The sequence below is a fragment of the Eschrichtius robustus genome, chromosome 20, assembly GCF_028021215.1.
Source record: "Eschrichtius robustus isolate mEscRob2 chromosome 20, mEscRob2.pri, whole genome shotgun sequence".
NCBI classification, from domain to species: Eukaryota; Metazoa; Chordata; class Mammalia; order Artiodactyla; family Eschrichtiidae; genus Eschrichtius; species Eschrichtius robustus.
Window position 1 is genome coordinate 66,572,877 of NC_090843.1, and position 26,986 is coordinate 66,599,862.

Below are 26,986 nucleotides of genomic sequence, written 5' to 3' on the forward strand. Positions count from 1 at the left end.
GGGTGGTGGGGCAGTGCTGGGGGGTGGGCAGCGGCGTGGGTGCGGACGCGCGAGGCGGGCCGGCAGCTGGGCAGCAAGGGCGGCCCTGCCCTTGGTCCAGGTGGAGACGGAGAGCTTAAGCGCAGTGAGAGACGGACCTGACCTTCGGCACCAGGGCCGGAGGCGGAAGCCAGGGAGGAGGCCGCGTGTGCACGTGAGGCAGCCTCAGCGCCGGTCGGTGTGGAAACAGGCATTTGTACGTGGAGGCTTTCAAAAATGGACACTGACTTAGGGCCAAACAAAACGTTCCTTTTCCTGGGTTAGCGAGCATCCCAGGTTTACGGCTTTGGTGTCACCTGCAACTTGCCGTCCCCTCACGGGGCCGTGCCTCCAGCCGTGCCCTGGCACCTTGGAAGGTGGGGACAGGATCGGTGAGGCCTCAGCTGTTCCTCAGCTGGGTTCTCCAGTTGAGCTCAGATTAACCTAGTGGCCACGTGGAGCTTCTGGGTCCCAGGCCCACCCCACGCGCCTGTGCTAACCGTGGCAGCGTACCAGGGCAGGTGCAGGTGTGTCGGCATCCGTACACGCGCCACGCCACCCCTGCGCGCCCCCCATGCTCGCGCTCAGTTCCATGGAACGAGGCCGAGAGGCGCCCTGAGTTGGGGTACACCCAGCGCCCCTGCGTCTCCTGGCCGGTGAGAGTACAGCCAGGGTGGCCCTGGGCCACGTGCTGGCCCCTAGGCCAGGTGCTGCAACAGATGGATGTGAGGCAGGGTCCCTTCCCTCCGGGAGCCCGTGGTCTGTGCAGAGAGGAAGGACTTCTCTCCGTGTGTTGCCCTTTCAGGACGGGTGTTCCCAGCGGGCTGGCAGGGGAGGCACCTAGGTGCGTGCTGGCTTGGGCTCATCTCCCTGAGTCCTCACAGCTGACGCTCAGAGAAGGTGTGACTTGCCCTGGGACTTGTAGGCAGGAGCGCGAAGCCAGGACTCAAGCCCTCGTCTTGTCTCCCTGGGGGAGGGGGCAGGGTGGGCCGCGAGCAGTAGGGTCACGCAGGGGCTGCTGGCACTTGAGAGCTGCGGGAACACAGAGCAGCAGATGGGGAGTGGCATGCAGGCGGCCAGGACACCTGGGCAGACGGCAGGAAGCGGGGGTCCGTGCGTGCACCAGCATGGTGTTCAGGTGAGCTCTCGGGGGTGACCCAGGATCTGTCATCAGATCTCAGGCCCCGAGCCATAGCCGGGCCTCTGACCTTACTCAGCAGCTAAATATAGGGTGTCAGCAGCCGCTGCTCTACCACAGAGAGAAGCCTTTTTTTTAACGTCCTTGAAGCATGCCTGGGGGTTGGCTGTGAGGGCCGGCCACACTGCGGCGCCGATGCGCACACGCGTCACGGAGATGCTGTTCTCTCTTCACCCGCGCTTCCTCCTGTGACCCCAGGGCCGGGAAGGGGATGGAGGACAGAGCCGCGTGTCTGCGTGCGTCTGTGCTCTTCCCTCCGTCTCCTGGATTCCATCGGAGGGCCAGGAGGGCGTGTATCCCTCCCCCTCTGGCTGTCTCGGTACAAACACCCCTCAGCGACTGCCCAGGAGGCGTGGGGAGGAGACCCCGGCCACCCTCATGGCTCTGCCCACCCTGTTGGCCGCCCCGGAGGCCTGGCTGACGTGCTGAGTGTTCGGACAGCTCTCGTGTTTCTCCTGCCTTGTCTCCTGGCTTGTCCTTGTGGCCTGGCAGGACACTGGGTGAAGGGACGCGTCTCGGCCCCGAGGCCACGAGCAGCTAGTGGACTTATAAGCCGGTAGTGCTGGTGGCCTGGGGACCGGCTGGCAGCCCAAGATAAATGTATTCCTTTTTCTCTCCACCCTCCCACCTCTTTGTATCAGCTTTTTCAAGAAATGAAAATGGAATTTTCTCAGCCTGTTGGCGTTTCTGTCATTCTCTACGCGAACTTTAATTTCCTCCCTTGGCTTTCCTTGGGAAGCAAAGCTTATTTAAGCAGAACGCGGGTGACCAGTTTCCAGAGCTGTTCAGACACTTGCGTGTCCCCCACCTTGGATCTTGGTGGCACCTCACAGAATGTCCATCGTGGTGGCCAGGTCGGGACAAAATGGGGTGAGGAAGCCAGCAGGGCTTCGGGAGTGATCGGAAACGGACCTCAGGCGCGCCTGCCCCCAGCCCCACCCCCGAGGAGGCTCCGCAGGGCAGGTGGGATGGGGGCCGTGACCCAAGCAGACCCCGGGGCCAGAGCGGGGGCTGTGGCTCTGTCTGGGTTTGTGCCCTCGGTCAGGGTGAGCTTCAAAGAAGACAACACCGCACGCCTGGAAGTGCACCGGTTTAGTTGACTTGAACCTCCTTCCAGAAAGCTCCATCTGGGTCAGGCTGGGAGGCGCCGGCCCTGGGATAGCAAGTGAAGCTGCAGGAGGCGCCGTGTCTGGAAAGAAGGCTTTGCCGCCAGGGAGCCTCCTGCCTCCCTCCCTGAGGGACGCTGGCATTCTCCCCGCTTCGCTTTCAACGCGGTGGTGGGGGAAGGACCCCGCCTGGACCCCGGAGCCTCCTCCCTTCCTGGATCCCTGACCCTCCGGTGGGCTCCTGGGGCCGGCCTTGCCCTCCTAGCAGCCCGCGGCACCAAGACTCCGCTTGACCACCTGGCCCCTGAGACTCAGTCTGGGACCCGGGGGTGGCCGCATGGTCAGCTGGGGCCACGGGGGCTGCACACACCTGCTCTTGGGCACCTGAGGGAGACTAGGCCTCTAGTGAGGACAGACTGTGCCCCTTTAAGCCGCACGTTTCCATCTTTACTAACAGCCAGTCTTTAGAACATTTTAAAAAGGCAGCTTAGAAACACAAACGCAGCACTTGTGTAGTGCCTTCTCTCTGCGCGGTGCTGACCGTGGCCGCTGTAACTCGCTCAGTCCTGGTGCTGCTGACCTGCATTTACAAGAGAGGAAAGTGGGGACAAAGAGGTCGAAACTGCCCGCATCACAGGGCCAGTCAGGGATGGGAGTCTGAGTCGGACACAGGAAGTCTCGCTCATGTCCGTCCTCTTGACCGCGGGGCTGTGCTGCTCTCCGTGGGCTGTGAGCTTCGGGGCACTGAATGCTCGGCTGTGTTTGGGGGCAGGGCGAGAGGACCTCACCCCCTGCTTCCTCCCTCTCCCTGCCCCTCCCGTTGTGGCCTTGGGATTCACTCATGACCCTGGCTGGCCCAGTCCTAGAGGTGCTGCCCCCACCAGGGCTGATCTGGTCCCTCCCAAGGATTCTGCCACCAGAGCTTGGAGGGAACGGGCCAAGGGCACCCTTGTCTGGCCGGGGAGTGGTGTCCACGGGAACGCAGAGCTGTCTGCAGCCCCGCCCCCATCTGGTGGAGAGGCCAGGCTGGGAATGAAGTGGGGAAGGGACCTGCTAGCATTCAGAGAGCCTGGTTCCTGCTACCCAGGACCCTGGGCCGCCACCACTCCTGTTCTTCCCATCTGAACCATTCAGCTCCTTCCCTTAATGCTTGAGCTACCCTGGAATCCTCCTGATAAATCCTCTTTTTTGCTTTGCCCCGGGTGACTTGAGTCTCTTTTCTTGCCACCAAAGAATATTGACTGAGAGGTGCCCAGATAGTTCTGGACTCCCCCGCCATGGTCTTCGTCCGTTGTCACCTGGATGCTGTAGTGACTCAGAGGAACCCCCAGCAGGAGGGAACCTTTTAACATGATGCCACCCTTGGACTTCCCTGGTGGCACAGTGGTTAAGAATCTTCCTGCTGATGCAGGGGACATGGGTTCAGGCCCTGGTCCGGGAAGATCCCACATGCCGCGGAGCAACGAAGCCCGCGAGCCACAACTACTGAGCCCACGTGCCACAACTACTGGAGCCCGTGCTCCACACCAAGAGAAGCCACCGCCATGAGAAGCCCATGCACCGCAATGAAGAGTAGGCCCCGCTCGCCGCAACTAGAGAAAGCCTGCGCGCAGCAACAAAGACCCAACGCAGCCAAAAAAAAAAAAATGATGCCACCCTTAATGCCGCCCTGCTGCGTGGGCGCTCGGCATACTTTAGCTCTTTAACCTCCTCGCAAGGCTGTCAGCCTCCCCACTTTCTGTCCCCGCTGCGTGTGTCCACGAGCCCTCGGGCCTGTGTACCCTCGGGAGGAACAGCCTGCAGGCTTCAGGCCTGGGGGGAGCCTCTCCACCCCTTCTCACCAGAGTCCTGTGGCCCCCGTGCGTCCACAGAACCACAGAAGCAGCCCCGGCAGGTGTGTGCCTGCTGCGTTGGGGTGACGGCATCCCCAAGCTGGCGCTGCCTGACCGTCGGGCACATCCCTGGCCTCACTGAGCTCCTCGCCATGCAAGTGGGGATACTGCTGTCAGGGTGGATCAGAACTAAAGGTTATGCTGGAAAGTTCTGAGCCTGGTACCTAACAGTCTGTCCCCCAGCTGCTGCCTTCCTCCTGCCCGTGGACGTCTGTCACAGCCCCGAACGTGGGCTCTGCAGTGGTGACAGCAGAGCTCCCTCTGCCGGGGCCCTAACCCTGCCCCACAGCCTTCCACGGCGGGCCGGTGGCGATGGCTGGGGAAGAAGTAGCCCTATGGTCTGTGGCTGGGGAGCTGGGAGCTGAGCTGACGGTGAAGGCCTGGGCCTCCCCAGCTGCCACGCTGCTTTCTTCTTCCTCTAGAATGTGCCAGAGTTTTCCATGCTGCGGGCGCTAAGCTGGTGCTCTGTGGCCGGAACGCCAAGGCCCTGGAGGAGCTCACCCGAGAACTTGCTGCTTCCCGGGCTACCAAGGTGAGCCCAGGCAGGGGTGTTTTTCGTGGGGAAGAGGTGCAGCCCCGGTCGGCCAGCTGGGCTCAAATCCACCACTTTCGCAGCGCCGCGAGGTTAGGGAGGCCCCTCTGTGAGTGCTTTCTTCCTTCCCCATGTCTCCGCTAATACCTGTGCACCTCTTGGCGGTGGGAGCCGGGAGGTTGGCGATGACTTTTAACGTTTTAAGTTAAGATGACATTTAACATTTCCTTTCCAATTGAGGTGCCTTTTATCCTTTTTCTTGTCTAACCGCTCCGATTAGAACAAGCTATGCTGAATAGCTGCAGTGAAAGCAGACATCCTTGTCTTGTTCTGGAGCAGAGAGGAACACTTTTCAGTCTTACACCAGTGGACATGATGTTAGTTGTGAGTTTTTCATAAATACCTTGGGGAATTTCCCCTCTATTCCTAGTTTTCTGAGAGTTTTTATCATGAAAGGGTGTTGGATTATGTCAGATCTCTTTTCTGCGTCACTTGCGATGGTTACGTGGTCCTTCCCCCTTCATTCTATTAATGTTGGTGGGTCATACCGATTGATTTCCTTATGGTAAACTAACCTTGCATTGCTAGGATAAATTCAGCATGTTCGTGATGAATAATCCTTTTAATATGCTGTTGAATTTGATTTGTTAGTGTTCTGTTGAGGATTTTAGCATCTATATTCATAAAGGATTTTGGTCTGTAATTTTCTTGTGGTGTCTTTATCTGGCCTTGGTATCAGAGTAATGCTGGCCTCACAGAATGAATCAGTAAGTGTTTTCTCCTCTTCGGGTTTTTTTTTTGTTTTTGTTTTTAATATTTATTTATTTGGCTGCGCCAGATCTTAGTTGTGTAATGCGGGATCTTTTGTTGCATTGCGTGGGCTCCAGAGCATGCAGGCTTAGTTGCTCCGTGGCATGTGGAAACTTAGTTCCCTGACTAGGGATCAAACCCGCGTCCCCTGCATCGGAAGGCAGATTCTTAACCACTTCACCACCAGGGAAGTCCCTCCTCTTCAGTTTTTTGGAAGAGTATAAGTATTGGTGTTAATTCTTCTTTAAAATTTGATAAAATTCACCAGAGAATTTGGTTCAGGATATTTTTTGTTGGGAGGTTTTAGGTCACTGATTCAGTTTCTACCTGTCACATGTCTGCTGAGATTTTCTGTTTCTTCTTGAGTCAGTTTAGGTAATTTGTGTGTTTCCGGGAATTTGTCCATTTCTTCTAGGTTATCTAATTTGTTGGCATACAGTTGTTCATAGTATTCTTTTATAATCTTTTTTATCTATGTAAGGTCCCACTTTCAGTTCCGATTTTAGTTATTTGCATCTTTTCTTTTTTCTTTGGTCTAGCTAATGGTTTCTCAATTTTGTTGATCTTTTCAGAACACCAACTTGTGATTTCATTCATTTTCTTTGTTTTCTATTCTCTCTATATATATTTTTGTTTTAAAATATTTTATTTATTTATCTATTTGGCTGCGCCGAGTCTTTAGTTGAGGCACTCGGGATCTTTATTGCCGTGTGCGGAATCTTTAGTTGCAGCATGTGGGATCTAGTTCCCTGACCAGGGATCGAACCTGGGCCCCCTGCATTGGGAGCATGGAGTCTTAACCACTGGACCACCAGGGAAGTCCCCTATATTTTATCTTCTTTCTAATCTGCTTTCCTTCCTCTGCTAGCTTTGAGTTTAGTTTGCTCTGTTTCCCTAAGATGCACAGATACGTTAAAGATATGTTATTGATTTGAGATCTTTTTTTTTTTTTTTTTCCCCCCCAGCCATGCTGCACGGCACGTGGGATCATAGCTCTCCAACTAGGGATCGAACCTGCACCCCCTGCACTGGAGGCGCAGTCTTAACCACTGGACTGCCAGGGAAATCCCCTTCTTTTTTAATACAGTCATTTATAGTTATGTTTCCCTCTTAGCACAGCCTTCACTGCATCCTGTAAGTTTTGGTATGTTATGTTTCCATTTTCATTTTCTTCTAAATATTCTCTAATGTCCCTTGTGATTTCTTTTTTGAGTCAGTGGTTGTTTAATGTCCCCTTGTTTCCAGTTTGCGTGGTGTTACTGGTTTCTAGTTTCATCACTCTGTGGTTGCAGAAGATAATTTTTATGATATTTATCTTTTAAAATCTGTTGAGACTTGTTTGCGACCTAACATGTGGTCTGTCCTGGAGAATGTTCCGTGTGTGCTTGTGAAGAGTTATGTATTACACTGTTGCTCGGTGGAGCGTTCTAAATATGTCTGTTAGGTCCAATTTGTTTACAGTGTTGTTCAGGTCATCTATTTCCTAATTGATTTGTCTGGTTGTTCTATCCATTATTGAAAGTGGGGTATTGAAATATCAAAATATTATTGTAGAACTGTCTATTTCTCCCTTCAATTCTGTTGATTTTTGCTTCCTATATTTTGAGGGTCTGTTATTAGGTACATAAGTGTTTATAACTGTTATACCTTCTTGTTGTAATGTACCTTTTAACATTATTATATAATGTCCTTCTTTGTCTCTTGTAACCTTTTTTGATTTAAAGTATTTTTTTGTCTGATATTAGTTTAGGCACCCTAGCTCTCTATTTGGTTACTATTTAAATAGAATATCTCTTTTCATCCTTTTCCTGTCAGTGTGTCTTTGGATCTAAAGTTAGTCTCTTAAAGACAGCATATAGTTAGGTGTTTTTGTTTTTTTTTTTAATCCATTCTGCCAATCAGTCTTTTGATTAGAGGGTTTAAACTATTTACATTTAAAGTAATTACTATTTAGGAGGGACTTCTGCCATTTCGCTATTTGTTTTCTATATGTCTTGTAGCTTTTTTGTCCCTCATTTCCTGCATTACTCTCTTGTGTTTAGTTGATTTTTCTGGAGTGAAATGCTTTGATTCCCTTCTCATTTCCTTACACGTATATTCTATAGCTATTTTCTATGTGATTATCATGGAGATTACATTGAATATCCTGATGTTGTAACAATCTAATTGGAATTTATACCAACTTAATGTCAATAGCACACAAAAACTCCACTCTGTCCTCCCCCATTTCTGCTATTCATGTCATAGGTTACATCTTTATACATTGTTTGCCCAGTAACATAGATTAATAATAGTTTTTAAATGCATTTGTCAAATTATGTAGAAAATAAAGAGTAGAGTTACAATCCAAAGTTACAATACTGCTAGGTTTTATAATTCCCCATGTATTTATATTCCTGGAGATCTTTATATTTCTTCAAATGGCTTTGAGTTACACTGTATAGCTTCCTTTCATTTCAAACCTGAAGGACTTCATTTAGCACTTCTTGCAGGGCATGTCTAGTGGTAACAAACTCCCTCAGCTTTTATTTATATGGGAACTTTAATTTCTCCCTCATTTTTGACATTATAGAACACAGATATAGAATTCTTGGTTGACATTTTTCTTCTTTCAGCACTTTGAATATATCAACCCACTGTCTTCAGGCCTCCAAGGTTTCTAATGAGAAATCAGCTGATAGTCTTAGTAAGGATTTCTTTTATGTGAGGAGTAGTTTCTCTCTTGCAGTTTTCAGATTCTCTGTCACTTGGCTGTGATTGTGATGTGTCATAGTGCGGGTCTCTGAGTTTATCCTACTTGGTGTTGAATTTCTTGGATGTGTAGATTCATGTCCTTCATTAAATTTGGGACTTTTTCAGCAGTTATTTCTTCCAGTGTTTTCTCTGACCCTTTCTCTCTCTCTTCTCCTTCTCAGATTCCCACTAGGAGTGTGTTGGTCCACTTGGTGGTGTCCCACAGATCCCTTAGGCTCTGCTCACTTTTCTTCATTTTTCTTGTTCTCAGATTTGAGAATTTTAGTTGTCCCCTCTTCAGGTTCATGGATTCTCTCTTCTACTTGCTCAGATGTGCCTTTGGACCCCTGTAGTGTATTTTTCATTTCAGTTATTGTACTTTTGAGCTCCAGAATTTTTTAATAATTTCTGTTTCTAGTGATATTCTCATTTTGTTATACATCAGTTTCCTGCCTTTGTCCACATCTTCCTTTAGCACTTTGAGCATCTTTAAGACAGTTGTTTTAGTCAGTTCATTGTCTGGGCTTCCTGAGGAATGTTTTTCTGGGGATTTATCTACATTTTTGAATACCGGAAGGCAAGTGCAACTCCATTAAACCTACTGGAAGCCACTTCAGCAGGTGGTGGTTAAAAGAGTGCAGCCTGCTTCCGTGCTGCAGCTCGGCGATCAGAACAGCATCCACCATCAGAATGCAGTCCTGATATGTGGAAGACAAGGTCCTTATTGTCTACCTTGGCTCCTTCAAGCTGCAAGAGAAATGTAGGTTGCCTTTCCCACAGCTGCCCACCACAGGGGTGGGGCCACCATGGTGCTAATGGTTGAAATTGACCAAAATTGTCTATACTTTGCCAGCCGAGCACTCCCCTGGAAGCTGCAGGCATTCAAACAGACTCCAGAGTCATGACGTCATTTCACTCCAGAGAGTTGCTGCCAGTGCAGCTGTCCAGGCAGAGGCAGGGCTCCAGGCACTTCCTTCTCGTGCTCCCTCTGACTCCACGTCCCCTCCCTCATCTTCTTAGATTCTGCGACGGCCCCTGAGTTAGACTGCTTGGCTCGTCATTCTCTTCAATTACAGAATTTGTCTGTCTCCCCCACGAGACTGCATGCTTTAGGAGGACAGAAGCACGTCTATCTTGCTTTCTGCCATGTCCCCAGTGTTGAGCATATAGGGGCATATAAAAATGTTTTGTGAATGAAGAATGAAACTGATCTGGCCTGAGAAGGATAGCAGCTCTGTGACGTAGGACAGTGCAGCGCCAGGCTGGCACAGGGCGGCCAGGGGAGCCATGCTTCCATCATACGTGACCCCTGCCCCGTGGCAGTTACAGGCAGTTAAGGAGAAAGGCTGCCCAGGCCAGGTGTGACAGGGTTGGCAGGCTCCTCCAGGTCACATCCTTCAGAGGAGAAGTGTTGTGACCTGTCCCCTTCACGGCCAGGCCCTCCCAGCGCTGAGAAGCAGGGCCTGTGGCTCCCACGCCCGTCGCTCTGAAGCTGCGTTTGGCTTCTGTCCTCGCCCAGGTGCAGACTCACAAGCCTTACACGGTGACCTTTGACCTCACGGACCCTGGGGCCATAGTGGGGGCCGCTGCGGAGATCCTGCAGTGCTTTGGCTATGTGGACGTGCTCATCAACAACGCTGGGATCAGCTACCGCGGCACCATTGTGGACACCAGCCTGGACGTGGACAGGAGAGTCATGGAGACAAACTACTTTGGTCCAGTTGCTCTGACGAAAGGTAAACCGTCTTGGGTGGAAAGGAAGACGAGCACAGGCACGTCGACATTCTTTGTATTTCCCTTGGTTCCTTCTTCCTAGACCTGGCCTGTCCCATCCGTTTGACCCTGGAGTCAGCGCTGTCCTTACAGCCTGCGTGTTGGCTTTTCTGGGCTTTTATTTGCATTTTCGTCAACTGCTTTACGGTCTTACGTCGAGATGTTCTCCTCAGCAACAGCCTCATCTGCACAGTGTTGGCTCCATGTCTTTCCACTGTGTCTGCACACCTACAGAGTGGGGCCTTCTGACGTCCAGCCACGGTTCTCACTCCAGGGAGAGGCCCTCCCTCCCCTCCTGGGTGCAGGGGGCTAAGAGTTCCAGCAGACAGTCCCCCCCCCAGGCTCTCAGCATGAGCTGCAGTGACCTCTGCCCTCTCCCCACAGCGCTCCTGCCCTCTATGATCAGAAGGCGCCAGGGCCACGTTGTCGCCATCAGCAGTATCCAGGGCAAAATCAGCGTTCCTTTCCGATCCGCGTGTGAGTACTTCCTTCTTCCCACGTTTCCTTTAGTGTTTTCTCCCTCTTATAAAAACAACACGTTTACTGTCCAGAATTCAGACGTTAGAGAAACACTCAGCACAGAACGTGCAGGGACAAAATCAGCGTGTGCTCCTGAGCAGAGGCCTGGGCTCAGCCCCAGCTCTGCTCCTCGTGCCACGTGTGACCTCGTGCCGTGGCCCCCGTGCTGTGCCCCCCGAGTGTTGGCCCCTCTCAGTGCCACCACCGTTGGCCCACAGGTGCTGCCTTGCCACCACTTTACCGCATGTGCCTCCAGAATTCTTCTACATGGGATCAAATGTGCAAAACTGGGGCACGTTGTATGTAGTTTTGTGGTTCGCTTATTCCATTTGACAGTGTATCTTTCTGCATCAGGACGTATGGATTTACCTAGTTCCTTTAAGTGGATATACAGTCATTAATCGAATGGATGTGGCATAATTTCCTCAGTAGTTTTCGTGACACGTGAGGATTTGCGTCCCTTCAGTCGGTGACCAGTAGCAGTGATGTGCTGTGTACACCATCCTTCAGTATTTTTATCTCTGGGCGCTCATGGGAGGGTTTCAGTAAGATTAGTTCCAAAAAGTGGACATAGGACCAAAAAATTAACGCTGCCAGCTTGACTTCAGTTCCGACTCTCACCCCCCTGCATGAATGGCTACGCCAGAATGTTGAGATTGCGCCATCACGAGCACCAGCAAGCAGATTCTACTTTTGTTAAAAGATTTGAAAGGTGATTTCACAAACTGTCCTGGGAACTGCATTCTTCGCTTCACCGTCTGCAAGGAAACACTCAGCTGTAACAGTCTCCCCCTCTCCAGATGCTCAACGTAGCCACGGGAAGGGAGGGGAGGGGCGAAGCCGCCTCCGCACCGTGAAAGGACGGCCACGCACACCCAGCTGGACGACTGGGAACCACCTGTCAGCCCGAACGCAGCGCAGCCATCCTCCTGGGGCCGGCTGTGTGTCTGGGTCAGCCGTGGGACTTGTCTGAGCCCGCACTGCCCCCTCATGTCATCAGACAGTCTCCACGGCCGTGCTCAAGACAACGTGAGACACCCGCTGTATCCGTGCTTGTTTCTGGGGTGGTTATCTCCCTTTGCCAGTTTTCTGTTTCACTTCGCTGGCACAGGACAGCCGCCTGAGGAATAGATATGCAGGCATCACGTGTGACAGAGCAGATGAGGCAATAACAGGGAGAAGGATATACAGGGTCAAGGAGTTCTTTGTACTGAATTATTTCCAAACTTCACTTGGATTTAGTCCCACTGAGTTTTGTCCTCCTCTTGGCTGTGACTGCGTAGGCCACACTTGGTTGTTCTGGGTGCTTTATAACCACCAGGCCGGACAAGGCGGTGCCTCCTGGGCACGTCAGCCAACCCAACGGGCAGCAGTCTCCCCACTCGTGAAGTGGGGGTGGCTTCGTGTACCTCTCGGGGCTGTTGTGAGGCCGAGTGGGAGGATCCAGGAGGTGTGTGGAGCACGTGGAGCCCTGGGGAGCACAGTCACGGCGTTTAGGTTAGCACAGCCTGGCCGAGGACCTACATACGGCCCGAGAGCCGTGGAGACCGGGGGTCAGGGAGGCCCCCAGGTGGCTCAGTCCTCTCGGGCCTCGGCCTGGGCCGTGCCTCTGGAATCACGGCTGGTAGGAGCGTGTCTCGAGCCGCCGACCCGCAGAGCGTTCGTTCAGCCAGGCCACTCCTCCAGAGGCTCTGCAGGGTCCAGACGCTGTTGGGCTGCTCACAGGACCTGCAGTTGTGTGGCTGATGGATGCCCCTTCCTCAGGCTCGAACGTGTGGACTCCAAATCTGGAAACCGTCAGTGGAGATGCCGTTTCCCAGCAGTGCCATCGTAGGGTTCCTCTGTCCCCTCAGAGCACCTGACGCCGTGCAGTGAGGCCGTTGCTGGGGAGCGGAGGGGGCCCGGACAGCTCTTCCAGGTGAAAGGCCATCCTGTAGAAGCTGTCAGACAGAGACGTGAGGCGGCCAGAGGTGGTTTGTACACACGCTCCTGCACGCGCAGGGAGCCGCCCTGGACGCACTGTCGCAACGTGGCCTGTGACCACAAGGAGCATGGCCGCCGCCCTGTCTGTCCCCCGCTGGAGAGAGCTACGTGCAGGAATGGCACGGAAGCAGGCACAGCGTGAGGCCACGTCCGCACACATGGGACTTCTGTGTCGCATCCCGTGTAGGTACCTGGTTGATGTGAGAAATGAATGCTGAGGCACCGGCAGCCTGGCTCCCTCTGGGGAACCGTATGGAAGGCACAAGGAGGACCTTCGCTTGGTGACTCTATTTCCTCCTGAACTATTTGAATATTTTACCCAGTAGGCATTAAGTGTTTTTTTTTTTAAAACTTTTAATTTAGATGAATTTCACACTTAAACCTTGCAGGAACAGTACAAAGAACGCCCACGCACCCTTCCTGCACATTGCCGGTGGTTCACGTTTGACCATGTGCGCTGTGTCGTGTTGTGTGTGAGCGTACCTGTATGTGAGTGTATCATGTACAGTGTTTTCCCTGAACCACACGAGGGCAGGAGACCTGACACCCCCGCGCCTGTCCAGGGCCCAGACCGGGCGCCTCTGACTCAGGGAACGAATGCGTCCCGCCCCTCACTCACCTGCCCCTCTGGCCACCGACCTTTGCAGACGCGGCCTCCAAACACGCGACCCAGGCCTTCTTCGACTGCTTGCGGGCCGAGGTGGAGCGGCATGACATCGAGGTGACCGTCGTCAGCCCCGGGTACATCCAGACCAGCCTCTCCCTCAACGCTGTCACGGCCGACGGGTCCAAGTATGGAGGTTAGGCCCTGGTGTCGCTTTTTTTCTATGCAGAGCTACCTGATGATTCTGTGGTCGTTTTCATTTTCTTTCAGAAAATAAGTTTAAAACTAAACCACTTGACGTGTGGGTGTTGGTCGTATATACTGACGACTGACCTCACTCGGCATGAACCCGAGCTCAGTGAGTCTCTCGTTTCACTTCAGTGATGGACGAGACCACGGCCCAGGGCCGAAGCCCCTCGCAGGTGGCCCGAGACGTGCTGGCTGCCGTGGGGAAGAAAAAGAAGGATGTGGTCCTGGCCGATGTGGCGCCTTCCCTGGCTGTTTACCTGCGGACTCTGGCTCCCCGGCTCTTCTTCAGCCTCATGGCCTCCCGGGCCAGGAAGGAGCGGAAGCCCAAGCGTTGCTAGTGCCTGTGCGGGCAGGCGGCGCGGCAGCACCGCTGCTGCACGGCGACAGGTGTGTCTGCGTGGACTGTACTGGATTCTTGCCTCACGGGGAGGGGAGGGAGGGAGTCACGCCTCTCCCGCAGACCCCCAGCCTGTCCTGCTGGAGGAGGACAGGCTTCCTCCGGGGGAGGGGTAAAATGCAGCTGGGTCTAAACTCTAGGACATGAAGGAAAGGGTTGAGCTGTGGAGCTGTGATCCCCGAGGGCAGGCAGAACCACGCCTCCTTTGAATTTGGGTCTTGAGATCAAAGACATCCTGTCATCTGAGCCAGTTCTCGTATTTGACTCACCTAGCGCTGGGGGCAGAGCCCATCCCTGGGGCTCGGGGAGAAGGCTGCTGCTGCCTTCACAGTGTCCACAGGGTCCCCCAGCATCTTGTTCAGCGCAGCCAACAGTCAGCATGTGACTGGCTTCTCGACGTGTCCCGTCGTTCAGTGTGCTGGAGCCGCCCATCCGCACCTGGCTTGTTTCTGGTGACAGCTTCTGCTCAGCTGCCCCAAGGTGGCCACAGCTTGTCCGTCTCCAGCCGCCTCACCCATGAATCTGATCTGCAGGCAGATCACAGGCTCCCTTTCCAAATCTGGCCTGTTTATTACAGAAACACCTCCCAGTCCCACCCAGCAGGCTCAGGAGGGTGGTGGGCACTGCACGGTCAAGACAGGTCTGTTTAGGATCACTGCCAGTTTACCCTTGTTCCAGACCATTTGCCACCCGGCACCCAACTGAGGGACCAAAGTTTCTCACTCTTCTAAAATTTCTGGCTCTCCCCCTATAAACAGATGGCCCCATCACCCCCATACACCCTTTTGACACCTTCCCTGCGCCCCTTGTTACTCTCTGGTGTCTGATCTTCCTGAGGGATCCTTTAAAACTACGTGAACATCAGTCTGGTTGCCGCTTAGAAAGGTGCCCTTTAGGGATGACCGAGCAGAGTCTCGGGCCGGCATGGCCCCCTTGTCTGTGGAACACGAGGGGGGCAGCAGGTTGAACTCAGGACACATCAGGACAGCTTCAGTGCTTTAAGAAAAATACAGATGTTAGTTTGTGTTCTCCTAAATCAGAATCTGTACAAGAGGTCCCAGGCCCCAGCTCTCCAGGTGAACCCAGTGGAGACCCAGTGACCGCCAGGCCTCGCCACCTACCTGTCCTGCCATACCCCCGAGCGGCACTGAGCTGCGCCGCCTTGGGCCAAGGCCAAGGCGAGGCGTGAGGCTGCTCTGGGGGGGGGCTGGCCCTGCCTGTCGAGAGGCCTGTTCGCGCACCATCACGGAGAGAGCGGACACCTGGAGTTGAAATTCTTATAATTTTAATGGTCAATAGCTTCTGGTTGGCTCTGGATGGTACAGTTAAACAACATACTTAACAACCCCCCAAGCGTGTTCACATCCCCTCAGTAGCGTTGCTTCCATCACATCCAGCTGCCTGGTCGGCCTTCCACAGCCTCAGGCCCCCGTGGGTTACGGGAATCCACAGCTTAGTGTGATGAGCTGAAAAAACCCCTGGTACACTTGTGATGTGTTATTTCTTTAAAATAACAAACGTGCAGCCAGATGCCTTCCCGGGCTCCCTTCTGCCACCTCGCGGGCCGGGCTGCCTGCTCCCCCTGCTCTGCCCCGATCATACGGCGCAGAGCTCGTAAATCTTCTTTACACAGTACACCAGAGCCGCCAGTGCTATCGTGTTGTGCAGTCTCTTTCTGTGCAAGTCGTCCTTCCGGACCAGCACCACCGGGGTGGAGGAGGTGAGCGTGTGCAGGGGCAGCCGGGACAGTCTGTAGGCGTCGTACTCCACCTGGTACTTGCAGCAGGGGTCGAACTGCCAGGAGATGCCGTAGAGGGTGCAGCAGGCCAGGCTCAGCACGCCCGCGGGCAGGGAGATATAGTGGGAGTAATCCAGGGGCAGCGCCAGCGGGGTGAAGAGGCAGGCGGTGCCCGCCAGCACGGTGGTCTTGTGCAGGCAGTTGCCCACAGTGATCCAGCGGGCTGTCTCGTCACCGATGCGGGTGGGCTCGATCACGATGTACTTGTACTGGGCTTCCAGGGCCTGCTCCAGCTCGTACTCAAACTGGTCTTGGGCATTCTCCCCGTTGTAGATCTCATGCACAATGTAACAGTCTGTGGCCGACAGGCTCGCCCTTAGGAGGGAGGGGTGGGGAAAAAGAAGAGCCGGTTAGAGGCTGCTGCTCTGCGGAGATGCCATCCCCCGCGGGGAGGCCCCTGCCCTGCGCACGCCAGGCGGCCGCTGGGAGCGGGGCTCGGAGCTGCCTGGTCAGCGGCCGCACAAGGGGCCGCGCGCGTAGGTACCAGGGAAGGCTTGTGAAGCGAGGTCACCCCAGAACCTCCAGGGTCAGCATTTCCTTCAAAGAGGAAAGCTGTTACGCGTTCAAGGCAGCGGAGACCGGACTGTTGGGCAAACGCCTGGGAGGACAGACAGGCGAGGGAGAGCCGGCCACTGGTGCCCGCCCTTTCGTGCTCCCAGGGGGATTTTTTTTGGGGGGCCGTGCTGCATGGCACGTGGGATCTTAGCTCCCCAACCAGGGATCGAACCCGTGCCCCCTGCATTGGAAGCATGACGTCTTAGCCACTGGACTGCCAGGGAAGTCCCCCTCCCCATTTGGCTTTAACTCAGAAAGGAGACAGGCTCCCAGGTGGGATCCAGCACCTTACGAGGCACCTTAGCAGACAAGCAAACCTAGGAGGCAGGGCCTCACTCCCGGCAGCAGCAGCCCTGGCGCAGAGATTTCCTTTGTGTTCTCAAGCTCATCAGCCAAGACAGGCACAGGGAGAGAAGCACGGGAAAAGGGAGGGTCCGTGCCGCCCCGCTGACCGTCAGAGTGAGGCCAGGGGACGATGCCTCCCTCTCGGCGTCCAGGGTGAGCTTTCGGGCCACAGAGTCCCTCTGGAACGCTCAGAGCAAGACGCGGGTGTCAAGGCTGGGATTAGAGAACATTCTTGCCCAAACCCTAACCTACCTGAGTGCAGTGACAAAACAGGCCCAACAAGAAAGCGCCAGTTGAAGCCCCAGCGTCCAAACAGACTGCTCCATCTCGGGGCCACGTCATGGGCAGACCCCACCCTCACCTGGTGCTCACCCAGGCCTTCCTGTCTGCCCCGCCCTCGCCTCTGCCGGCGCGCTGGCGCCCGCCCCAGGGGCGGGCTCCCGGTTCCTCCCACAGCATGCTGGGCGAGCCCATCTCCACAAGTTGGTGGCTGTGCCCACAAGTCCCTCCAGGCTGCTGGCTCAGCCCTGATGGCACGGGGGCAACTACCAGTGGACACGGGCAGTCGGGACAGCACAGCTGAGGGTGTGTGGATGGGGAGCTCACCCACCAAGGCCACCTGGAGCCCCAAGTCTTACGGTGGGCCGGTCACCCCACTCCTGTCCGTCACCGCCAACCAGTGAACAACCTTCCACAGCGCGGAGAACCCTCCCAGGCGCCTTCCAACACACTAGGCTCAGGAGCCAGCCCAGCGGGCACACCACCCTGGGCTCACCACCAGTTCTGCTTTAGAGGCCAAACCTGCTTTACCTGCTCAGGAAAGGATGGACCGTGACACACACACAAGCAGATTTCCAGGACTCCACACTGTGCGGGGAAGGGAAGCAGCACAAGGTCCAAAACAGACCCAGACCCACCAGCAGGCGTCCCCTTTGTCAGAGGACCCACCCCGCAGTCAGCACCCACAGCCCCACCTGCTGGGGGGGCCGGGGCACCCTCTGCCCTGCAAATGTAGTTTCAAAGGCTGCCTGGACCACCAGATTCAGTCCTGCAGTTGACAGGGACTGTTGCTTCTCAAGCCAGGTGGCCGAGGACTCGAAAGTGAGCCATGGCCACCACTGCCCAGCTACCCCAGCGCCCACTGCGTGTGGCCTGCTTTGTTTCTGGGTCAGAAGTAACCCAATTAAGGAAAGAACCCAGTCAGAAGGTTGCCCTGAACCATCTCAGAGCACCACCAGCCAACCCCCAACTTGACCCTGTACACAAAAGCAGATTAAAAAAACCCAACAACTAATAGCTAATTGGGATCCTTTGAGTCCTGGGCTTCCTAAGCGACTATATTTTTGCATTTTGTTGCAGGTGTGAAATGACCAGCAAGAGAGCATAGTAAAAAGGGTTCACGCTGAAAAATAAAACTGAGCACGCCAATAATGGAAAGGTCTTTAAAGTGAAAAAGTCAAGTACAGAACAGTGTGTGTAGCCTGTGATTTCCAGTGCATTTCTGAGAAAGTGTACATTTGCTTTTAGATGCACAGAACGTTTCTGGGCGGATATACAAAGACCCAAGAGTTACGACTGTCTCTGAGGAGGGGAATGGAGGGGCTCCAGAAAGAAAGGGGCCCCTTCTTACCAAATGACTTTAGAACCCTTTGAATTTGGCAGGTTCCATGGAGCTTACGGGACGGAACTGGCCTGCGCAGGAGCACAGCCTGCCGGGCCACAGGGGCTGCTGCAGGCGCTGCCTCCGGTCAGGGTCACGGGCTCTCCCTGGGGGCTTGTGAACCTGCCTCCAGCTGGGGTCAGTCTCCTCTCCTCGTCAGAATCGGCTCCAGCAGCACCCAGGAAATAGTCCTCAAAGGAATCCTGGGGAACCTGGCAGCCAGCACGAAGAGCCCACAGAACAAACCTCATTTTGCCAGCACAGAAGCCGGCCCTGGGGATCCCACGCCATCTTGAAGCCTGTCTTGAACCTGGGATTACAGGAGCCTCAGACATGGGACCCACAGAGTCTGGAGACAGCTCCAAAAGTCAGGGGTGCACAAGAATGTTCAAAGCAGCACCCTGGTGAGAGCAGAGAGAGAGAGACCGTGACTCGGCCACGGGAGGGAAAGCCGTGGAGGCACAGTCACACAGTGCCTCCCGACCCTGAAGGGGAAGCGGGCGCACAACACCCGTGAACGCCTCACACACACACGCATGCACGCACGCACGGTTCAGAAGCGTGCAGAACCAAGCACGTGCCGTCACGGAAACGGCGGAGGATTCAGGAGTGAGGTGGCTGCTGCCTGCGCTCGGGAGGGAAGTGTGGGCCAGGGAGACGCTAGCACTTGGTTTATTAATTTTTTTCTAAATTATGGTAAAATACACATAACACAAAATTTACTATCTGTAAATTTTGTGTTATGTGTACAGTTCAGTAAGGTTAAGTACACTAAGACACTGTTGGGCAACCAATCTCCAGAACTTTTTTGTCTTACAAAACTAAAACTCTGTCCCCATTAAACCACAACTCCCACCCCACCCCACCCTTCTACTTTCTGTCTCTATGAATTTGGCTGCTCAGGGAGGGACCTCATGTAAGTGGAGTCACACAGTATCTTTTTTTGTGGCCGGCTTCTTTCACTTAGCATAATGTCCTCAAGGTTCATCCACGTTGTAGCAAGTGTCAGTTCCCTTCCTTTTTAATGCTGAGTAATATTCCCTGTGTGTACAGACCACGTTTCGTTATCCATCCATCCATCGATAGGTTGCTTCCACCTTCTAGCTATTGTGAACGATGCTGCTGTGAACACGGGTGTAAAAGTATCTGTTTTAGTCCCTGCTTTTAATTATTTTGGATATATACCTAGAAGTGGGATTGCTGGATCATGTGGTAGTTCTATTTTTAATTTTCTGAGGAACCTCCACACTTTCCCACAGTGGCTGTACTACTTTACATTCCCACCAACACTGCAGAAGGGTTCCCTTTTCTCCGCATCCTTGCCAACACTTTTATTTTCTGTTTTTTTCCGTAGTAGCCATCCTAGTGGTATGAGGTGGCATCTCGTGGTGGTTTTAACTTGTGCTTCCTAAATGACAGCTTTATTGTGATAGATTCACCCACTTAAACTGCACAAGTCAGCGGCTCGACACTTTCACTGAGTTGTGCGACCAACACCACAATCAATTTTAGAACGTCTTCCTCACCTCAAAAAGTAACCCCGTCACTCCCCATTCGCCCCTGACCCCCGTCCCTGGCAATCTCCAGCCTACTTTCTGACTGTGTATCTGCCTCTTCTGGGCGTTCTGCAGGAATGCATCACGTGGCACGTGGGCTTTGGGGCTGATTCCTTCATTTAGCCTCGTGTTCCCAAGGTCGTACATATGGTAGCAAGTGTATAACTTTTCATATGGTAGAGACATACTTTTGATGGATTTAACATATAATTTTTAAAATTCCAAGACAAAATACCCGGTGGGAAGCATCAAAAGATGCTCTGCATAAAAAAAGGCCAATAATGGTTTTCTCTGGATGGTGGCCCAACAGGTAACTTTTAAATTTTAGTTTTCTGTATTTTTCAAAAACAAAAAATAAACGTGTTTCTTTTATAATGGGAAAATTAATTATAAATTTTTTCATAAAAAGAAAAATCCTGTCCAATAGCTCTGTATCCCTTGAGGTGGAAGAGACCAGACAGGGCAGGCCCTCCCAGCCGAGGAGAGGGGGGCCCCCCTCCTGCTCCAGTGGCTTCCCAGGCCGCAAAGGGGCCGAGGTGGTCTCACACTCCTGCAGTCCGTTTCCCTGTTCCACTCCAGCGGGCACTGGCCCTGCAACCCACCACCTTTTCTGGTCATGCTGGAACCAGAAGAACCGACCCAAACACTGCTTTAAGGCCCCTTCCTGCAGCGGCGCTGGGCTCACAGTCTCAGCTCAAACACAGGAGGAGGTGATGCCAAGCTCCTTGAAGGCAGTGACTGTTTCCATCGCAGTCTGGTCCGCCCCGCCCCACCCTGGGCCTGAATGTGACAGGTTCCCAGCAGACTCAGAGGAAGGACGTTTGAAAGGACTGACAGATGAAAAACAATTAACAGTAATTAAGGGCACCTGTGGCTGAAAATTAAACTAGGTCCATGCATCAGGTTGCCTTCCACCCAATAAGCACAGGGTCACGTGACCAGCTGTGACATGCCAGGTGGCGCCACCCCCGCATCCCCGGTCTAGGGAAACCCACTTCTGGCAAACCCCAGATCACTTCCTTGGGAGCCAAGGAAAGCAGTAAACTCCTATGCTGTGGATTCAAAGGCCAGTTAGGACTGAAAAGCACAGGCTTGTAGCTCCAAATACCGAGGACATTTCCAAACTGGCACCTGACGTTCTCGTTGTTTCAGAGGAAGCCACGTGCCAGGGAACAGGCTCCCCGTGGTGCTCCAGGGACCGGGCAGCTCTGCTTTGGGGACAAGACCACGGCGCACCAAGAGTGGGAGCCGAGAGGCCTGGATTCCCGTTCCTCTCAGTCACTCACTGGCCTTGTGTCCAAGGACAAAACCCCTTGCTGCTCTGAGCCAGCTTCCCTCATGTCAAATGGTGCAAAGGCCTCGGCTCACAGAGTGAAGATGGGGTGAGATGGGATGGGCCGGGCATGCAAACAAGGTGACAGCTGCAAAGCACCACCCAGTGTAAGGCCCAAGCACTGTTTAAACTGAAGTAAAATTGAGTGAAATTTAAAATTCCGTTCCTCAGACACACCAGCCACATTTCCAATGCTTGACAGCCGCAGGTGGCCAACGGCTGCCCTAGTGGACAGCCCCGAGCGGAACTGCCGAGACTGCCCGGGCGCCGGTGCAGGGAGGCCCGGTTCAGGACACAAGACCACCCTCCCTCCTTCAGAAAGTCAGGCCTGAAGGACTGAACCATAGCGGCACGAGTTACCGCCGTTGGAACCCGGACGGCTTGAACGAATCAAGGAAAATGGAGATTCACCCCAGAGAACAAACCTCAGCAGACCCTAACCTACAACATCCAACTTCCAGGATCAGAACCTTCTGGCAGCCAGCTGAGAGGGACCCACACCCTCAGGCCTGCACACCCGTGGACCTGGGCGCAGATGCTCTACTGGCACGACTCATATAGACCAGGAGGAAAGAAACTCAAGAGAAAGAAAACATCCAAACCCCCTGGAGGTCCTCAGCTCTAAAGGAAATGACCAGGTCAGAATGAGGGGAATGTCGCCCTGGGGATGTCAGCCACCTGCCCACGTGGCTCGTGGTCCACCTGTTCTGGGAACGAAACCCTCCAGCAGCCAGCCTTCTAGAACCACATCCATCCCGTTCAAAGATTACAGCAAAGCTGTCAAAGAGGAGGGCCCAGTCCCCGGGCATAAAGTGTAGCACAGAAGATGTGGAAGTAATCCCACAGAACTGGCTGCCTAGAAACGCTGGAGCAGACACCTGCACGAGCCGGGGAGGGGAAAGGCCACAAAAAGTGGTTTCACCCTAAAACCTGAGCATTCAGTGCAGCACGCCCGGCCCCCTGAACACTCCAGGCCTTTCAGCAGTGCTGCCGCCTCACATCGTGATCAGAATCAGATACCGCGCACCCTCACGGGCTGCGCTCACGTTCAGCAGTCACAGAGAACTAGGGACACTCGGGGGCCCTCCGGGAGGAGGACAGGCAGCCCACATGGGACGGAGGGGGGACTCTGTGAGCTGGCCCAGGTTGGCACCCAAGCGGCAGAACACACAGATACCTGCACCACGCCTTCCCAGATGGGCAAGTTTGTCTCAAAGAGGCCGTCAGGACAAGCGGCCATCTGTTTGCTGTGCTTGCTGCCAGTGTGTGGAGTTTTGGACAAGAATTCAGGTTACAGCTCAGGGTCTGATGTTCTTCATTACAAACACTGTGGGTTCCCTAGATCTAATGGACTGAAGAGAAAAATCAACATGCAAGCAGCTCTCATTTTGCTATTTCCACCCCTCTCTTATTTTGGTCTAGACCAGCGCTGACCTTTCTGTTCTCTATCTGCGCTGTGCAATATATTAGCCACGAGCCATGCGTTGCTACCAAGCACTTGAAATGTGAATAGTGTGACTGAGGAGCTGAATTTTTCACTTTATTTAATTTTAATTAATTTAAATTTAATTGCTGCAAGTGACTAGTGGGCACTGAATTAACACAGCTCTAGACTCAAGAACCAGGTAAATCAAGAATTCACACACTATGTATTCTAAACTGGACCGTCATTAACACACAGCTGACAACAGTAACTCCTGAGAAAAGTCTGGCACCAAGCAGGGCCTTCAAATACAATGCAGGCTTCAGAGTTTGCAGCCACAGGGAAATCTGGAAAGTCTGCCCAAAGCGTTGCTCTGCTCCAGCCAATGCCCCAAACTAGACGACGTTTCCTTGGGTGTCAGCATGAAGCAGATTCCAACCAAGTGTGTGCAGCAACTCGGGAAAGTGGTCTTAAGAGTGTGGAGCTGAAATCTGAGTCAGCACAAACGTGACATGGAACAAAGTCATTTAAGACCACCATAATCAGCCTACTTCGGTCACAGGAGCCACTAGGTATGCTTGGGCCTCAATCTATGGTGTGGGCAATCAATCCAGCCTGCCCACCCGAAAGTCTTCCCACCCACTGAGCAGGAATGGAGGTGTGCCCAGGCTACGTTTCCATCCCCTGCTCAGCATGGAGGATCTCAGGGAACAGCCCAGGCAAACACTCCTCCAAAAGAGCCCAGCTAGGGCCTCATGGCAGAGGCAAACAAAGGGGTACCCCCCCCCCCAGCCACTCCATGTTATCTGGAAGGATGACAGATGGTGCCACCCAAACCACAAAAGCAGACGCCCCATCCCTGGCTGACACACGACATATGCATGTGCAACCAGAGCCTGCCGTTCAGGCCAAAGGGTGCAACCTGAACACCTAAGGAGACCAGGCAGGTAACTGCAATGAGTCAAGCTGTCAGGTGAGGAATGATGAGCACCTGCCCTGACCAAAAAGAGCCACCACGCAGCTTCTCAAGGGGAGTTTTATGTGAAATCTTTCCATTTATAACCATTGGCAACTAACTTAAATTCTCTTAAAAACTGAGGATCACAGTCAAGGACTAGTTTCAGCCTTTGGGATCCTGGTTTGCAAACTCAGTTTCGAATTAACACTTGTCTTAAACCAAAGAGAAAAAAAAAACAAACCAATATCCAATTTCTTAGATCAGTAAAAGCGTAACTTTTGCTGGCACGGCCCCTGTATGGTGTCTGGGGCGTCCTCATTTGGCCCTTTCTGTTGTTTTTATCCAGTGAGGAGGAATGCTTTTCTCTCTGCAACTGAGTCTCCTAAACCAGTTATTTCCTATTACTAAAGGATTAATGTTTGCATTAAAGATCTTGAAAATGTTTGCTAGTTTTTAAGGCCATCTGGAAACCATCGAGATCACTTCTTTAACTTTTTATGGTCCCATCTAAGAAATAACCAGGTGGGAGGTGGAAAAACAAAAATACTTGCTGGCCATTCAATGCTGCTTCTCCAAGAGGAGGAAGTGCAGCAGGGACAAGGCTGGATAACTCCGAGCTCGAGAATAAAATGCAACCTGGAGGGGTCTATCAGCACAGCTAACCAAACAGGAAGGCGACCACAATGAGTATGTGATGCAATCAAAGAAAGAGAATAACGCAGAATAGTCGAGAGAAAAAGAGAGCGGGGCGGGAGGCGAGGGGAGGAAGGGGGAAGAGGAAAGAAAGAGAACTTTTCTGTCCAACAATCCTCACCAAAAAAAAAAAAAACCCAAACCCGGAGATCCTGCTGATCTATAGCTACCGCACCAGCCCACTCGTAACAGAATGGTCAGGACAGTGCAAACCGGATGACTCCACGAATACACATCCTTTCCCAAACTTCTGGTGCCTGAACAGCTTCTAGTGGCTTCCACTAGCTGAAACTGTTTTCCAGAAGCAAAAACTGTAAATTCAACACGAAACATGAAAACGACTCCAATCTCATCTTCTAGAAATGAGTCCTTCAAATCGAGATCCACCTTGTTAGAAACAAGCTCCCGGCTCCCTACTCACGCACCGTTCGTTAGGAAAGGTCGCTGCAAAGGACTTCCACGGCAGGGGCGATCGCGGAGACGCCTCCAAAGTCCCAAGGATCACCCCCGGCGGAAGCGGCCGGCTCCCCGTCCGGAGTCACAGCGCGGAAGGCTGAGGCCCCTCGGTGACCGTGCGAACCTCCCCGCCCGCCCCGCACCGGCCCGCGCTGGGAAGGCTTCTCCTTCCTCCTCCGTCCCAGGAGGCACTCCTCGCTACGGCTGAGAGGACCGCGCGCGCGACCAGACGGCCGGGGGCTCCGGCGCCGCTCGGCCCGCGGCATCCAGGTGGGTCCCGCAGCGGCCCGGCCATGCCCAGCCCGCCATCGCCCCTTCCTGAGTCCTCCGCGGAGGCCGCGTCGGCCAGGACCGGGACCCCGCGCGCCCGGCGGCTGACCGGGGCGAGCCGCGGGGCGGAGGCGGGGACGGCGCTGCAGCCTGAGGAGCCCCGCCCGCTCCCAGCCCCGACTCGCTCGCAGGGAGCAGCCCGCGCCTCACCTCTCTCGGGCGCCGCCGCCGCCGCCCGGGCCAAGACGCCTCCTTCCCCACGCGGCCATCTTGGAGACTCCCCGCTCGCGAACGCCTCACGCCGGGCGGCCTCGCGACACCGCGCGGGCGGGAGGGAGTTGTAGTCCGGCCGCCGCCCCGGACGGCGCGCCGGCTGGGGATCGGGCCACGTGGGACTATAAGGTCCACAATACACTGCGCGCCGGAAGCCCACCCCGAGGCCGCCTGGGAAACGCGGGCCCAGACAGGAGGAGCTGAGGGCCCACTTCCGGACTAGCCGCCGCTAGGCCTCCTGCGCTTCGAGAGCTTCGACCGCCGAGGTCACTGAGGGGCCACTCTCGCTCATCCCCCAAATTCTCGGGAGGCGAGACGGACGCGGTTCCCGCCGCCAGGGGGGGTCCCTGCTGGCAGGCTGTTGGCAGAGAGTGTCTGGAAGCGGAGAAAGGGGAGAATTTAACCTGTGATGACTGCTGGGAGAGACAGGGCCCCGCGCACGTCGCACCCTCGTCCGGCCGTGGTGGCGAGGACACAGCCCCGCACTCGGGCGTCTTCGAAGGCGGGTGCTAGCCCCTCACCCCGCCGGCGGGAGCCCTGCCTGGACCCTGCCGAGTCGGGAGGGCGGACGGAGCCCAGTGACTCCTGCCCCCTGTCGCCTCCGAGCAGGGGCTGATCCGGGGGACCCCTCGCAGCTCTGAACTTGTAGTCCCTCCCCTGCTTCCGACCGACAGCGTTGCTAGACATATTAATTGGTCCCATAAGCATTTGAGCAACTCTCATGCCGAAATCAGCTCCGTGTTCAGAGAGGGGAGAAGCACGGCGCCTGCTCTCAGCCCCTGGGTCTGGCGTAGCCGGGCGAACCAGGGCCCGAGGGCTGTTGGGTGTAGATGCGGCTCCCATCGTTGAGGATTCCTCAGGATTTCCTTCCGGCTCACAGTCTACAATAGTCTTAATATCTGTCACGGGCCCTCAGTACCTACAAGATGCAGCTCAAGCTCCTTAACGCAACCCAGAAGCCCCTCCATAATGTGGAGGTTGCCCCCCTCTCCAGCTTCAGCTGCCGCCCTTCCCTAACCAGAGCCAGGTTAGCAGATTCGGAGGGTTCGGAGGTCCCCAGACGGTCCATGCTGTGCCTAAAATGCCTTTCTCTCCCTGCCAACCATCCTTCAGCAGTACGTGCTCTTCCTGTTGGGTCACGATCCCGCCTCCAGGTAACAGTGTGCGGCACTGCTAGAGACCTCCGAACGATGACCATCTCGCCTTGTGATCATTCTGTTTTCTCTGGACCAGTTTGCTGATTCAGAGGGTTTCTAGGGATTCTACAACAGTTGGGTTTGAAGCATGGATCTGGATCTGGGGCTGCTTGTATAACCTCTGTTTCTCAGCCTCCCAGTGTGTAACCTGGGCATGATACTAGCACCTCTCCTCAGAGGACCAGTATGAGTATTACACAAGGTGACACCTGTAGGAACTCAGAACAGCACACAAGGTAACAATCAACTGACATTTAAGTCAGGCCAAGCCCTGTTCTAATTATTTTAAGTGATTAACTCTTAAATCTTCACAACAGCCCTGTGAAAGTGATACTGTTTTTATCCACATTCTCATTTTGCAAATGAGGAGGACCTACCTGAGTGACTCGCTAAAGTCATGCGCCAGGATTTGAGCCCAAGCTGTCTGGTTGCCGAGATTTCGCTAGGCTATGGTGTCTCTCAGGAAGGGTCAGGCCAGGATCTGGTGCACAGAGGAAAGTGCTCAAGCAACTGTGGGCCTGGGACCATCTCCCCATCTCCCTGCTCTTGCACTTAACTTCTAACAGGCCATCTGCCACCCTAAAAGAGGTCTTTTTAGGGTGAAGTCTGCTGACTTGAGTGGAGACACCCAGAATGTCACCTGTTCATCACTGCTA

The 26,986-nt window shown here is 54.1% G+C and overlaps 2 protein-coding genes and 1 non-coding gene across 5 annotated transcripts in view; 1 reads left to right on the plus strand and 2 right to left on the minus strand.

Annotated features, from left to right (window-relative positions):
• DHRS7B (dehydrogenase/reductase 7B) overlaps nucleotides 1–18,267 on the plus strand; it is a 37,036-nt gene extending 18,769 nt beyond the window's left edge. For 2 of the 3 annotated variants that reach the window (XM_068529605.1, XM_068529607.1), the window contains exons 4-9: nucleotides 4,637–4,746; nucleotides 9,809–10,025; nucleotides 10,447–10,539; nucleotides 13,212–13,364; nucleotides 13,550–13,804; nucleotides 17,872–18,267. In XM_068529605.1, the coding sequence (XP_068385706.1) occupies nucleotides 4,637–4,746; nucleotides 9,809–10,025; nucleotides 10,447–10,539; nucleotides 13,212–13,364; nucleotides 13,550–13,755 (779 nt within the window). In that variant the 3' untranslated portion in view covers nucleotides 13,756–13,804; nucleotides 17,872–18,267. The remainder of the gene's footprint in view (nucleotides 1–4,636; nucleotides 4,747–9,808; nucleotides 10,026–10,446; nucleotides 10,540–13,211; nucleotides 13,365–13,549; nucleotides 13,805–17,871) is intronic. The other variant, XM_068529606.1, reaches the window with a different exon arrangement.
• Nucleotides 6,302–6,374, minus strand: TRNAW-CCA (transfer RNA tryptophan (anticodon CCA)). The gene has a single exon. It is a non-coding gene; the product is annotated as a tRNA-Trp (tRNA).
• On the minus strand, nucleotides 15,083–25,167 carry TMEM11 (transmembrane protein 11). The gene is made up of 2 exons (XM_068529608.1): nucleotides 25,072–25,167; nucleotides 15,083–15,927 (listed from the first exon to the last, which is right to left on the minus strand). Exons 1-2 carry the CDS (start codon nucleotides 25,128–25,130, stop codon nucleotides 15,411–15,413), a joined length of 576 nt encoding a protein of 191 aa, XP_068385709.1. The 5' UTR covers nucleotides 25,131–25,167; the 3' UTR covers nucleotides 15,083–15,410.
• Between the last annotated feature and the right edge of the window lie 1,819 nt (nucleotides 25,168–26,986).

What these genes read in the sequence shown, in the direction of transcription:
- TMEM11 (XM_068529608.1), bottom strand. Translation starts at nt 25,130, where the DNA reads ATGGCCGCGTGGGGAAGGAGGCGTCTTGGCCCGGGCGGCGGCGGCGGC. An exon ending in GGCGGCGGCGCCCGAGAGAG is followed by an intron (nt 15,928 to 25,071) that starts GTGAGGCGCGGG and finishes CTCCCTCCTAAG; the next exon opens with GGCGAGCCTGTCGGCCACAG.